Genomic DNA, 15,768 nt, shown 5'->3' on the forward strand with positions numbered 1-15,768 from the left:
CAAGCTACGGCAGGGGAGATTCAGGCTGGACATGAGGAAGAATTACTGTTCAGAAAGGGTGGTCAGGCACTGGAATGGACTGCCCAGGGAGGTGGTGGAGTCACCGAGCCTGGGGGTGTTCAAGGAAAGACTGGATGTTGTGTTGAGGGACATGGTTTAGTAGGAGCTATTGGGAATAGGTGAACGGTTGGACTGGATGAGCTTTTAGGTCTTTTCCAATCTTGGTGATTCTATGATTCTATGATTCTTCTGCATTTACTAATTCTCACAGCAGTTCAGTTTGTTAGGTGTGTACCACTTCTACAAGGTCAAGCCATGGTCTTCTGTTATTCCAATTTCTTCCTGTTTTCTATGGTTAACTTAAACATTACCACTCTGTGCCCATCCTTAAAAATATGGCTTTATTTTTGTTTCATCTATTTAATAAGGAATTATTACCAAATTTCAAAGTAACACCATAAAACTCTCAGTTTCCTAAGTTCTATAAATATCATCAAGCAATCTCAGAGAGCACTCTGCTGGCTTATGGCAGATTCCTGAATTTGAAGTAAATTTCTAATTGTGTAACAGAACTGCTCCCCAGTCTGAACATGGCATCATCTTTCTGTAGTTACAGTTTGAAACACTGAAAAACAAGGAGTTCAAGCTCCCCATCCCTGCAGGCATTCAAGGCCAGGCTGGATGTGCTCTGGGCAGCGTGGTCTGCTGGTTGGTGACCCTGCACACAGCAGGGGGTTGAAAGCAGATGATCATTGTGGTCCTTTTCAAACCAGGCCATTCCATGACTCTACGATTCTAACAACAGCTCAGCCCCAGGCGTGCTGAGCTGTGAGCACTACTCACAGGGAAGCCCATATCTGTGAGCTGTTTTATCAGGCGGTTCATGATCCAGGCCTCATCTTGCTTGCTAGATGTCTTCATGCCCTTGGTAAGCAAGCAGAAGATTCCATTAACGGTTGGCTTCCCATACCCGTACTAATGAGATGTAAATCCAGTACACAAGCAGTTTTTCTTGTTAATAGTGCATACTATTGAAAGATATGTCAGTACATTAATTTAAAAAGTATTCAGAACCCTACAATCATTGCAACTTTTTTTTTCCCTTCCCCTACAAATTATCCAAACTCTACAATCATCATCAAACTCCATCTCTGTTCAACAGGTGTTCCATGTACCACTTCCTATTTGATTGGATGACCACTGAATTAAAGCCACCTTTGAATTTAAGTATTTCATGGTAATCTTTGGCAGAGAACCACAATGAAATAAAAAATCTGACAAGCTTGACTGAATCATTACGCTGACCACAGCCTGTGTTGGGTAATGGAGTACTAAGTGGACTGATTAAATGCATTCCCCATTTCTGCAAGTTCCAGGCTTCCCTTGTCCTGGAATGAGGTAAACACAACAGAAGATGTTCTAATGTAACTGGGTATGATCTTGCTTAAGCGTGCCATCAGTACAGAACTGCTTCCTTCTCATACCTATACAAACCTTAAAGTTATCTACTTGTTTCTCCATACAGAAAATAGGTATTTTTTTGCTGGGCTACTCCATCACAAACTACTGCTTGTTTTCTGGCACCACACAAAGTGGCTGAAGGCCTCGTGACAGTCTTCCCATTGACACATCACCATTTCTTCAGACTTGCCCTGGAAACAAGGTAAGCTGTACTCCAATATGGAAGCAGTGAGCTGTGTTGGTGTTCTGGTGCCAGGGGTGTATTTATTGCCAGATGTAATGCAAGAGAACATTTCTAACAACGAATTCCAGAAATGCTGCACTGTACTTCTACTCATTCCCACAGACCATCTTTATTTTTTCTCACCTTTTGAAGTCCTTTCTTTGGGGCATTCCCCCAGGAATTACAGGAGGAGCTGCTTTCTTGTGAAGCAGTATTATTCCACATATCTCCTTCTTCATCTTCCCACTGACTAGTACTGAGATTCACTTCATCCCCACCACTGCCCCAGCCTTCTTGCATAGATTTTGAAGCTGGAGGGAAAGAGGGAGAAAAAAATCAGACTCAATTTTATGCAAATTTTACGGAAATAAGACTTTTATACCATAGCCTACATGGTAACGTTTAAGTATTTTCAAGAGATATAGAGGTTCATCAAATAGCTTAATTGGCATTAAATGATAAGGACTCCTCCTTTGAAGCTAACAAAAAAGAGAAGTGCTCTAAATAGAGCTACAGAAGGAAAAAGTCCAGCAATGGCAAATCTTCCTTTCTCCTAAACAAGAGAGATCTGTGACCCTTCCCGTCTCCTAGGAACAAGGAGCCAGAAGTATGACCACACACTTGTGTACAATTTTGCTTTCACTGAATCTCACAATTTCAGCCACCACATTCTTCCACTGAACAAAACCAAACTGCAAGGTTACTAATGGCCAGAAATGCATTCACATCATAGAAGAATGAGGTCTGAAAGGAGCAAGCAGGCTGCAAGGAACACTGTACAGTAAGTGACAAGGCTGTGTCAGCTCAACCTGTTTTATTGTTTCTTCTGCTTAAAGCAGGGATTACTCGTTCTAAGACCTCTCATTCTTCTTTTCAGGTTTTCTGGGACTTTTAACTGTCTCTCACTGCAGCATTTAGCAGCAATAACACTTAAAGATTACCACAGCCTGAACATTAGTTTAAAACCAGACCTGCAGCCTTCAGGGCAGTTGGAGACTTAAGATTTTTATCAAATAACTTTTGTTAGAAATCAAGAACCAGAAAGCAGCTCATGGTGCTCCTGAGCCTGTGAGCAGCCGTAACAGCTGAAGCACATATCCAGTCTTTCAGTTTAATGGATGAGTGACATTATGGCCAGTCACTTTCATGTGCTTCTTCCCTTACCAAAGTTGATCCTATCTCGACTGAGCTCAGTTTCTTCTCTCCCTAGTACAGGTTTCCTTCAGTCCTGCAGTTTCCTTCTTTCCTATGCCTGTTATTTACACTGTACTGTCCTTAAAGAATGCAAAAAATACCCTTAAGGAACGCACTTAAATTTACTGGACAAGTTTGTTAAATTCATGCTTTTAAATGAATCTGGTATCTGGTATCAGAAGGTTTCGAGAGACCTACAAGAGTTCCGAAAATGAAATTAAGAAATTCCGAATTAAACACACAAGAGAACGAGAAGCCCTGCCTGCCGATGCTGGCAGCAGCAAACACCTTTGCCTTCTTTTATCCCCAGCCCCTGATGCCCCACACGTACCTGGTTTGCACAGTGCCGGGGCAGCAGCTGGAGCGGCTGTTCTGCCGTAGGTCCCCGCTGGCTCTGCAGGGCTCTCTCCCCACCCCGTCCCACTGCTGGGGGGTTTCCCCCACGCCGACGTGCCGTTATCGACTGCAGCAGAAGGGGAGGATGGCTCTCCCCAAGAAGCTTCGCTCTTCGTGTGGACGTTAGGCATTTCTCCCCAGCCTGCTGGAACGAGGCAAGGAGGAAAAGTGATGAGGTTTCTTTTGTCAGTCATTACAAAATCGGACATTTTATTCGAGCCTTTAACTGGAAAGAGCATGAAACTAATAGAGTAACTACAACTAGTGACTCTAACTATAATTAGTAACTCTCCTATGAAGAAAGGCTGAGGGAACTGGGATTGTTTAGCTTGGAAAAGAGAAGGCTCTGCTGAGACCTCATTGTGGCCTTCTAATACTTGAATAAATAGGGGGATCGGCTGTTTACAAGGGTGGACAGTGACAGGACAAGGGGGAATGGTTTTAAACTGAGACAGGGGAGGTTTACGTTGGATATTAGGAGGAAGTTTTTCACACAGGGTGGTGAAGCACTGGAACAGGCTGCCCAAGGAGGCTGTGGATGCCCCATCCCTGCAGGCATTCCAGGCCAGGCTGGATGTGGCTCTGGGCAGCCTGGGCTGCTGGTTGGCGACCTGCACACAGCAGGGGGTGGAACTGGATGAGCACTGTGCTCCTTTGCAACCCAGGCCATTCCATGAGTCTGTAATAAAGTAGATTTTAAAATCTCCTTGGTTTAGTCTCGAAAGTCCTTCTCTTTTCTCACACTTGTATGCAGGACATTATTTACTTGCTAACACTTTCAACACAGATTACATACGTAGATAACATTCCCTAAAGCTCTTATTACAGCTCGTGACTGACTGTGTTCACTGCCTGCCCCTTCTCTGAGGCTCTGTGCAATAATCATTTTTTTTAATATATATATATTTTTTTACAGCAGAACTAGACAAGACTGCAATTAGAATGAGGACTGGCAGGTAGCAGCCCCTGCTTTCCTGCAGAGTATTACTTTAACTCATTAAAGCCACTATAAAGAAGCTACCATATACACACAAGCTACTACAAAGAAGCTGCCTCAGTCTGCCTTGAACGTAATGCGCTTAAATCCGTGTGCCACTGAGCTTAGTGCTGGAGCTGTGTGCGCCAGGAACTGCTTCTGCAACCTACAGAGTAACACACAGCAATGCAACAGAATTGGAGTTGGAATTTAATGCGCCCCTTACCTCTTACAAAAAGGGTTTTTTTGTCCCAACGTTTTGTGTTGTGTTTTTTCTTTTCTAACCTTTCTTTTGTTGAACTCGGGAGTTCAGCAGTTTTGTTGAACATCAGCACTTGAGAAAAGCGCTTTTGGAGCTGAATGTTATTTAAGTGCGTGTGTTTTATTCCAACGAATGAAGGCCCTGCCCATCTGTAGCTTCTGGCTCACAAAATGGAAACAGGACTACTTAAGAAGGAAACACTTCAGCTCCCAAAATCAGCCTTAAACCAGAACTCATGTATGAGAAAGGCAAAGTGTAATAAGCTGTAGACTGTAAATTCCAAAGAATTGGTCCTGCTGCTGCTCTTTAATCTACACTGAATTTCGAGTGCAGACCATGGACATGCAATGTCCAAGTTAAGTTCTTTAAATGCACTGAGAAGTAATATGGGATTACAAACACTGAGGGAGCCAGGCTTCATTGAAAGATCATGCTTGAAGGCACCCAACACCAAACAAAATGCATTAAATGGAAGTTTTCAGACTGTCACACCAAATCAAGATCAGTGCAGGAACTAAACAAATACAAGCTGAAGGATGCTGAGTGCTGCAAAGACGTACCAATTCTAGCTCCATTTTCCCCTCTGAGGTAAGGACCCCTCTGCTCACATCACTGTCTGCATTACCTTTGTATGGCTCTGCTTTACAAACTTAACAAGGAAGGTAAGGTTACATATTCAAGCAGATGCTAAATCCTGAAGTGGAAAGAAGATACTTGCTCTGCAGCCTCCAGAAGAGTGATTTGTTAATGAGGTTTTTCCTGGATTTTTACAACATCTAGCATGAGTCGTATCTGAAACAGACGTAAGTTCAAAGAGCCTGCGGTCCCAGTGCAGCAGATCCCAAATGTTATTGCAGAGGGCTGAAGCAACACACAAAGCTACTTCCAAGCTCCCTTACACAGCCCTAGGGAAGCAAAACACCTTCGTAACTGTCTCAAATCTGAGCTAGTCTTCCACTTTCAAAAATTCTTACTATTTTCCTCTCTGAAAACAACACACATGTAGGCTTTTCTAAGAAAAAGCCCCATGCTTTTAAAACAAAAAATAAAGCTACAAACAAATGTCTCTGCATGAATGCTGTTCTGCAACAGCATAACCTCTGCTAAAGGGCTCCTTGGCAAGAAAGTGAAGCATTAATACTGTACTTTTTCAACTGTTAGAATTGCAAGAAACAAAGAGATCACAGTGAGTAATGAACACGGCCACATTGGCAGAGTTTTGTTTTATAGAAATAAAAACATAATTAACATTGGGCCTCAGCGAACAGGAAATCCTCAAGGGAAAGTGAAATGTTAACTGAGTTATGGCAGGATGCAGTTGTTTTCCCTCAAAATAACCCTATAGCCATTTAGATGATAGAAACTGTTCTCCTTGAAGTCGTTTGGTCTGTGATATATAGCAGAGGGTATGACTACAGTGAGGCAAACTGAAGTATGAGAGCCTTATGCAGATGGAGATGGAAGAGATTTAGGAGAAAAAAAGATAGTGTATCATTAGTCTCACGCAGCAAATAAACAAGCTGCAGCACTGTATACCCATGTATGCAGACAGGGGAAGGTTCCTGCACCCTTTAACCTCAGGTCCCATCTCCTGCTAGCTTCATGCAGTGGGGCTCAGTGCCTTCTTGCATGGCTCGGCACTGGGGAAGCTCTTAGTTGGCTCTCAGCAAAGTCATGGCTGCAAGAAAGCAGAGGTCAGGCTTCTCAGCAACACCTGGCCATCTCCCAGAACAGAACTGTCAGGGAGCTGAGTACCCACAACTGGATTTTAGGTTCTAAATGAGCGCCCTGAAGGAGTGGATGGAAGTTTAAAGGGTGATGCACTGCTCCCATCTTTTGCTCCACGGAAATCACAGACTGCAAGTGGCACTGGAGCTGCTCCCAGCAGAACAGCAGGAGATTGCAGAAGCAGCAGAAGAATTCAGACTTCATTTAGATTTTTCCAAAGTTGAGCTGCTCATTCTCTAGGCTCTGATTTTCAACATGAAATCTCCACAGGAAAGCCTGCGTTATCTTCGAATGGCTTCCTTGCTCAGATGGAGGCCTGGCTGCTGGAATCCTGTCAGTTTGCCTACCCAATATCCCCCCTCTCACAGCAGAGCACCCAGCCCTTCCTAGCATTTGCAGGAAAGATCTCTCACTGCTTGGGATCCAAAAATCTCTTTCTCACTCATCCCTGTTTTGTCACTTTGTCTTTCTAAACAACCCACCGCTGCCTTGGGAGGGAGCTCCTACAACCAGAAAGGAGTACATTTATCACATTTATCTATCCTGGTTTTTGTGTGCATTTATCTACAACACAAAAAGAAACTCCTCTCAGAGCACGATGCGTTTCATGAAGTGCGTACCAACATCTGCTTCCCATCAACAGCTTTTAAGCTCTGCAAAGAATGTTGAGAATTTCTGAGGATGGGTGACAACTCGAATAACAAGGCTGTAACTTGGCCTGCATTTCTGAGCTAACACAGCATAAACTTCTATTTCAAAAGGAACTGCTACTCTTTTATGAATCATTACCTAGTTCTGTACAGCAAAACCACGAGCCACCTCTTGGTTGTCAGTGTGTGACTGTGCCATCCTACAGCTACACAACGGGCTTCCCTACTGAGGCAGGAACAGAACAGGGATGCCTTATTCCCTGAGCCATTCCCTGCAATAAATGATAACCATGACTGGCAAAGCACATCACGATCCATGTGGAAAACCAAATTCCAGTGGTAACTACTCAGTTCAAATGCTGGAAGATCTCAGATGAGCACTTACCTAAGGCACAGCCTTTAATTATACAATCAAGTTTTGCACAGAAATAATGGACATGTTGGAAAAATGTGCCTTTGGTTCACAGAAGTGTCCTGGCTACAGGACTTGTTTCCCCTGCTGCACAGGTTGGAAAGGTATATTCCTCATCAATTGGAAGGGTAATTGGGGTTAAAAAAAATAGCATTATATGGTATGACAGCACCCTGCATCTCACTGTTGGCTGTGAAAAAGGAAAATCACTCATTACTTACTTCTTTTTTTTCTTTTTAATCCTTTTTTCTTGCATTCTACCTTGATTACATTCTGAAAGTTGTAGAACATCTTATTTCTAACAAAAATCTTTGCAAGATGCAAAATGCAGTCACTTCAACCAAGTCACGTGGCATCCTGAGTGGGTGGCTTCAAATTAATACGCATTTCTGAGTGCACAACCACACTGCTTCCAAGAAACCCTTCCTTTGCTACCATCTCTGAGAGGCACCGCTGCACAGCAAGAGTTTTAGAAACACATGGAATCATCCAAAAATCAATCAGCTTATGGGGGGAGAACCAAGCAACCAACCCACGCTAAGAAAGGACACCTTTGCTATAATCTATAAATGGTAGATCTGTTTCATGGCTGAAGGTTTCAATACAGATGAAACAAGTTTAAGGTAAATGGTAAATGGAGCGTGGCCACGTACAAACCTCTTACAGGATTCCTCTTTCTGGAGCACATTATTTGACAAAAACAGACATCCTCAACTGTTAAAATATTTGACCGGAGTAAGGAACTTGAGACTATTTTTATAGAGACATTACATTAAGTTTGAATTATTTCACAACATCAAAGAAAAAAAAAAATGATGGCAATAAAAGGAGGAGAACAAATCTCACTTGGAGAGAAGCACAGTTAGAAAGCCAATATTTAGGCATGGCCAAGACAAAACAAAAACTTGGACACAAAATCAAATGAGAAATATTAAAGAGCACTGCAAGATTGGATTTGAGATGTCTCTGGTTGAGACACAGAGCAGGGCTTCCAGTGACATTTATTTAAATACCTGTCCTCTAAACAATTTTTTCTCTGTACCTCCCCCCTATTTTTATTCTTTGCTGCTCGTCTACAACAGCGCCTTCTCTTCCATTAGAAAAAATCCCAAGCTCTTCTCAGACAAACAACGCTTAAAACCTCGTCTCTGGAACAGAACTGAAGTGGAATGGCTTTTTTCAGCCACCCTGAATATTAACATCTTTAACCAATCCAGCTTTACGAGAACCTCATAAAAGCCCAGGCTACAGTCCATGCTTGAGACCTGAAGGATGGAAGAGAACCATTTCTCCACAAATGACAGCAAACAGAAGAAACAGCACCAGGCTGGATTCACGCAACAGCCAAAAAAACATCTGCTGCCAAGAGATAGGGTTTGTGGAAAAGAAACAGATGCTCAGCGTCTAAACAAGAATAGAGACTGAGTAATAGTAAGAGAAGACAAATAACAGAAGAGAGGTTGGCAAAAAGACATCCAGCTCTCCAAGAGCGGACGGTGCTAACGAATGGTGAAAGACCTTACAATGAAAATATGGACCAACGTGCCAAACACCCAGAGCTTCAGTGGCCTGATACTGCCTAGAGCTTCTCTGACTTTCCCTGCACAGCCAGCCAGCCTTCTCTCTGGTGCTACTCCCCCCCAAAAAATCTCTACAGCACAAAGGTAAAGCCAGCGGGTTCACCCAGACACACAGTTCAGGAAATGGCTCACCAGGACATGCTGCAAACACACTGCAACTATTCTCAGATTCATCGGAGCCGCGCTGCCAAAAAGATGACGGCAGGCAGTAGAAATTGGCAGAAACACAAAATACCATGCCTGTGTCTAGAAAGAACTGGAAATAAGGAGTTTGGACTTTGGAAGTGTGTCTGCCAGGTTCTATGGGTTCTGTACTCAAGGCAAGCGGTTCACACCGCTGTTTCAGAGTACATACAAACATTTATGCTATGATTTAAACAGAGCATTCCTATCTTTACCACTCAGTTACGCAGTGAGCAGGCCATACGGCTTTCAGTAATGCTGGTACCGGTATAATGGAGCTTACAGAAGTGCTGTCATACCTGGGCCAAGCAGCGGGGACCGGTTCGGCTGGGCACTTGACTGGTGCGATGGCTGAGGTTCAACCATGTTTGTGTTGATAATGGTGCTAGTGGTGGTGGTATTGGTTGTGGTACTGCTCTGAATGATAGGATTATTTCTATCCCACATGTTTACAGTCTTGTTGTTGTTGTAATTTGGGTCGCCCCAAGCCGAGGTACCATCATCGATCTCCATCTTGCGGCGAATGGACGGTGGAGATGGCTCTTCCCAGCCAGTTGCCTCACAGTTCTCTTTTTGTTTGGCTGGCACTGGCCCACCAACCCACCCCGACCCCGTCTGTTTTACAGAAGCAGCTCCACCCCAGTTACTCACACTGTTGTCCTGGGGTTTATTAGCCCAATTTTGTTGGGGGCCTGGCTTTAAAGATTCCCCCCAACTTGTACCTGTATTAGCCTTGCTGTTTGTGCCATTTCCCCACCCACTGGTCCCAGACCTCGTGGAATCATTCCATCCAGACCCTGACCTATTGTCAGAATCCCACCCAGATCCATTCTTCTTCCCATCACCCAAGTGTCCAGGAACAGACGATGAATCTGTCCAATCTCCACCTCCTGAAGTCCAGCTCGGATTTGATTTCTGTCCGTCTCCCCAGTTTTGAGATTTGGGTTTCTGAGGTTCACCCCAGGTAGGTGATTTGTCCTCCTGATTTGCGGTCCCACTCCAAGTGTGGCCGCTTTTGGCAGCAGCAGCATTATTAACAGTAGTAGAGCTTGCTGACTCTCCCCACCCCCCTGGGCCATTTGGTGCTTTGTTGTTATTGTCTCCCCAACCTGTATTTGTTGGAACAGCTGCAGGTGGAGAGTTGACCCACCCAGATACTGAAGAGGTATTTGTACTGTTCATGATGGACCCATCGTTCTTCCCCCCTGAGTTTGAAGATTGAGTAGCTGCACAACCCCAGGCCTCCGTTCCATTGTCATTCTTTCGTTCAGACCTCGGGGACTCTTCAAATTCCCAGGCAGTGTTTTGCTTTACAGGGGTCTGTCCCCACCCTGTATTGGACAGGACCCTGGGGTCAAGGTCATTTCTTGGCAACTGAACTTGCCCTTGGTCTATCATCCCTTTGTCTCTCCTCCTGCCTTCTGCAGCCCCCTCCCTCCCAGTACTGCCTTCATTTTGACTTCCACCGCTGTCATTGCTTCCTTCGCTAGCTGTGGTGCCAGATGCTGCAGCTTTGGCCCAAGAGTTTATTTGTTCGTTGCCCTGCTGCATGGCAGGATTCGGACTGGTAACACTAGAGCTATCCCACCCCGTTGATCCTTTCCCATTGATGTCGCTATTGGAATGCTGGTTTGGGGGCTTGACCCATTCACCATTGACACCGTTACTGGCGTTACGGTTGGGGTGGCCCCAAGCTCCAGAATGCACACTACCAACACCGCTGTTGCCACTGCTCCTGCCCCACGCCAGTACCCCAGGACCAGACGGAGGCCCTGAATCCCAAGCACTCGCTCCGTTTCCTTCCTTTTGCACAGCACTGCTGGATCCATTTTGTTTAGCACTTAATGCTGAGTTCACAGTGTCTCCATTCCCCTGACTGAACCCAGAATTGCTGTTTCCTGCGGCAGGATTACCCGGGGACATCCCCCAAACTGAACTGCCCATTCCTTCACCACTGCCCCCACTGACTTGAGAAACTGATGTTCCATTAGCACCAGGAAGGCCTTGCAGGTGGGGCGGGATGATGGCCCCCATACCAACAGCCATCCCCCAGTTCGGCAGTCCATTTGTCTGCATTGCATTGATAGGGTTTGGTGAAGAGTTCATGGGGTTAGTGTTATTTGGTCCATCAGTGTTAAGGTTCTGAGGTTGTACGCTGAAAGACACATTCTGAGAAGTGGACGTTTGTGGTTCTGTGCTCTCTTGCGGCAGCAAGTTTCCCCAAGCACCTAAGGTGCCTGTCGGGTTCCCATTCTGGTTGCCCATGTTCTGACCTATGGCACTGACCGGACTGCAAATACTGGAAGGGTTGCCTGCTCCCACAGTTCCCTCATGTCCAAGTACAGGCCAGGCAGCTGGATTGGCATTAGGGTTAAGGTTAAGATTAATGCCAGCATTTGAGTTGGAAGCACCCCAGCAGTTTTGACTTCTACCATCTCCAATCATGTTGTCCATCTTGCCATCCCCACCGCTGGCAGAGCAGTGAGCTAGGCCAGAGCCAGAGCCTGCAGCCATGCCCCACACTCTGGCCGAGCTGCCGTTACCATTGGCTCCACCAGCTCCAAGGGCACTCTGGTTAGAAGTGCTTTGGACGAGTGCTCCGTTGGCGCCATTATTGCCATTAGTTTTCTTTGTATGTCCAGTGAAGTTGCCTTGGGCACTCCCTGTAGCCATGCTACTGTTCTCTGAGCCACAGTTGGAGGCAGAGTCAGTGTCTGTAGTACATTCTGAGGCAGATTCAGTCTCAGCTCCTGTGATGGAAGGCCACGCTTCCTTGTCAGTCCTGTCTATTATCACTTTATCCCAGCTGCAGTTGCCTTCACTCCTGAAAGTGGGCTGCTGTCCCCAGTGGGAATTTTCATAATGGTCTCCCAATCCACTGTGACTGAGATCTGAAAGGATCCAAAAAGGTTGAAAATGAGTGCATGATTCAAGCACCACAAAAACACAGTTAACTACAGTTTTACATCACTAGCTATAATGCTGTGCTCTGCACTGAGATGTAACGTGTCTAAGATTCCAAGCATGTTTTCTAACACGATACAGCAATTTTCTTCAGTACAACTAAATACCACGTTCATGTTTCGACTTTTTGTGTTGTTGCTGTTTGTTTTGGTTTTGGTTTTGTTTTTTTAAGCTGGCAAAATTCTCAATTAAAATGGAATAATTCCATTCTAGAAGAAAAACACAAAAACATTTTACATGCAGTGGTTTATAATTAAAATAATAATACACACCATAAATAGAAATAGCAAACACAATGACCTCCATGAAAAAATCTAAGAAGCAAATTTGTGAAAAACGCAGAAGATGATCTGTGAAATTTATTTTTTGACTCAGTTCTCAGAGCACCCAGTAGAAAAATGTAAAACGTCCTCCTGCCATTACACACATTGCAGCCACAACAGCATCCACACACTCCATTCACACTTCATTTACATTCTCAGCCCTTCCTGTAAATAAAGGAACAAACACTGACAGCCATCTTCACTACACACCATCAATTATGCATTCAAACACTGCTACTGTAACTTTTACATTATAGCAGAGAACACACAGGCGTTTCACAGTGACAGTTTGGTCAAGAAAATCAGCTCTTAAAGGATTTACAAGGGATTTAGATGTGCTTTTTAGCTGCACATATCATCCGAAGTACGTCCAAAGTCCACCCCCCACCCAATGAAACTAATGCTGTATTGCACAGATATTCAGAAGGCAGTCTTCAGAGCACATACCTCATGTAATGCACACCACATACCTACCCTCAAACAAAGATGCAAACCAAACAATTTCTAAGAAGCTCTTGAACCTCCAATTGCTTGCTAGGGTGTGAAATGATACTGAAAGACACAACCATTTTCACACTAAGGACTCCAGCTTAGTCCAGTTTTTGCTTTTACTTTCCATCCCAATTGCTCTCTATCATTGGCAGAGATTTCTCCTTTTAGTTTCTTTTAATGGGAACCTCATGGCAAGTAATTCAGTCCCATCCTGGGGATACATGGTGGAGGCCACCTGCACAACACTTCTTCCAACTGCTGATCTAAAGAAAGCAGCTATACGTTACACATTTTGGATGCCAATTATTTTTACTTGTTGTAAATCTGTACTAACACAACTTTGATTTTTACAACCAATTAATCTACATCAGATTTGAGTAAGAAGTGCAAGACTGTTCTGAGGGTAAGATGTATACAACAAACCTCCCAAGTAAGCTGTTTAACAGTGGATGACTAATATGCATTGATTTGAATCACAAATATTTTGGTGTGATTAGCTCCTCCAACTGCTTCCAATTAAAGGTACTCCTCCAACACTGTGAAAAAATTATTCCAAGAATAGAAAAAGCTCTCCTGAACAAAGTCTCATTATTCACACGTTTCACCTGTGGCTTTGCAAGCGAGAGCTGTGATTATTAAGCTGCCTCACGCAGGTTATCGGCATACAGAACGAACACACTAACCCAGGACAGAATGCATCTCATCTCAAAACCAACTGGAGACACTTTAAAGCAAGGATGGGAACACAGCCTTAGCTCACTGCCTGTCTGCTCACAATGCCAGGACATGCCTGGTGTTCACAGAAAGACCCAAACAATGGGCATTTACAGGACAAACTGACAAGAGAATATGAAGCAGCTGGTTAGACAATGCGGATTATTGCCCCCACATGCAATGGCCAGCAAGAAGGAAAGCATTCACGTTACACCTGCACAAAACTGACCGCTTACAGAGCTGAGGAAGAAGGCAGAAAATTTACCTGATAATCTACGAAGGTGTTAAACAGAGCCCAGAATCCCAGATAAGGCAGGGAAAGAGAAAGGAAGCTTGCAAAATGACCCAAACTGGGTTGACGGGGTCAAAAATATGAGCCAAGCAGCATTCGGAGCAGAGCAGAAACAAACAAAGGAAAAAAGCTGCAGCAGCCAAGGCCAGCAGATAAGAAGTTGAGGTAACCAAGGAATCAGATAAGAGGAGTTGTGTGTGATTTTTTTTCAGCACAGTGGGTGGTGAGCTTCAGCAGTGTGTTTCTGGCATGTCAAGAAGATTTAAAAGCGGCTAGAAATACAGTTTCAATAAAAAGGTCTCACAAAAGCTGAACCTGAAGCTCCACCTGCGAGTGCAGGAGCAGAGCGGCGCTGCGCAGGGCAGGCTGAGGGAAAGGGCACAGCACCTGCACAGGGCTCACCGTGCACACGGATGGCAGGAAGAACAAGAAAACAGCTTCCAAAGATTCCTCAGCAGGGAGCAAAATGGTTCATTGCATGAGTAGTGGGATGTGGAAGAGCAGCCAGAGAAACAGACAAACCAAAGCAGGAAGGGGGAGAATTACACAGAGTAAGAGCTGACCATTCCAGAACGGTCAGGTACTGCAGCTGGGCTGAGCACACTGCTGGGGCAGCAGCACACGTCTGGCTCCAGAAAGCAGCACGCATGCAGCTCAGAAACATTCCATTTTCAGAGGGCAAATCAGTATTTGCTCCTTCCCAAAAGCGTGGTTGCCATGATTCAGATTATGGCCTCAACAACAGCAACCACTGACTAATCTGAAAGAGGTTCCTTCGATAAGGATTGTGCTAATTCCAGTGCACAGCATACAGTGCTCCCACTAACAGCAGCTCTAATGCTACCCTGTGCTGCTCGCTCCCTGCTCTGGATTCGGCAGGGATTCAGGCTGGCAGCTCTCACAAGGAACATGCTCAAAAAACAAAGTGGTCAAATCTAAATCCAGCCCTTCCCAGTGTGACGTGTGCTGCAGCAAGGTTATCAAATTAAAAACAACAACAACAAAACAACAAAAGAAAAATGCACTCAGGGATGGTTCCTTGCAGATTCCAGACAGAAGCTGCTCCCAAAAGCTATGAGCAACAAGCTCTGCCTGCTTCCCTTCAGCTTCTGGGGTCTGAACCTCTGCTTTCACATCTGTTACAACACGAGGGCAGCTAGCAGGGACCTGATGACCTGCCTTAACAAACGAGCCGCAGGAGCTGCTGGGAAGTTACAGCTTTCTTCCAGCCCCAGACAGGCAACATTTTCCAGAGACAGCAGCTTCACAGCCTCCCAAAAGGTACTGCAGCAATTGCTTTTAACACCGAGCGCTGCTATAAAAACACTAAAAAAGGGCCAGATTAAAAACCCACAAAATAAACAGCAAGTTGCGAGAGCTGTTACTTTGCTGCTAAACAAAGATAACGCACTTCCAGCACAGAACAAGCTCCCAAAAAAGTGTTCTTATACAAGGCTTCCAGAAGCAGACATCCAAAGGACATTTTTCCATTTTCTCTAACCTAAAAGCAGTTCAATCCTACAAAGCAAATAACCCGAGAGCAGCAAAGTTACACTTAGCCCACAAGGATTTTACACCAACAGGAGAAAAAATGAAAGGAAAATATTTTTATACGATTAAATCTTGGGGTAATTTTTTTGTTGTTTGTTCGGGGTTTCTTTTGAACACAAAAATCTCCTCTGACTCTCTAGGAAACCACGTCTCCACAAAAACTGCCATGGCTTTATTTTATAAGCTGTTAAGGCTGGAATGGGAAAACCAATAAAATGCCAGTACTTAAAAAGCAGTTCCTCTTTACTCCTGCAAAGCTCTGAAGTAAAGCACCCAGCCTGCCAGGAGCATCACCATCCTTCCTGGGAGCTGCCATTGCGAGCAGAGCAGTAGGAGATGAGAAGCACACACCTCATGTCAGCACTGC

At 44.6% G+C, this 15,768-nt stretch overlaps 1 protein-coding gene across 11 annotated transcripts in view; it reads right to left on the minus strand.

Annotated features, from left to right (window-relative positions):
* The window catches only part of TNRC6C (trinucleotide repeat containing adaptor 6C), a 71,091-nt gene that overhangs the window by 21,645 nt on the left and 33,678 nt on the right, over positions 1-15,768 (minus strand). For 10 of the 11 annotated variants that reach the window (XM_042883750.1, XM_042883748.1, XM_042883749.1 and 7 more), the window contains 4 exons: positions 9,365-11,956; positions 3,210-3,419; positions 1,829-1,995; positions 844-924 (listed from right to left, as the gene is read on the minus strand). In XM_042883750.1, the coding sequence (XP_042739684.1) occupies positions 844-924; positions 1,829-1,995; positions 3,210-3,419; positions 9,365-11,738 (2,832 nt within the window). In that variant the 5' untranslated portion in view covers positions 11,739-11,956. The remainder of the gene's footprint in view (positions 1-843; positions 925-1,828; positions 1,996-3,209; positions 3,420-9,364; positions 11,957-15,768) is intronic. The other variant, XM_042883740.1, reaches the window with a different exon arrangement.

This window comes from Lagopus leucura, unplaced genomic scaffold (genome assembly GCF_019238085.1).
Source record: "Lagopus leucura isolate 7727_CA_CO unplaced genomic scaffold, USGS_WTPT01 Super-Scaffold_100040, whole genome shotgun sequence".
Classification (NCBI taxonomy): Eukaryota; Metazoa; Chordata; class Aves; order Galliformes; family Phasianidae; genus Lagopus; species Lagopus leucura.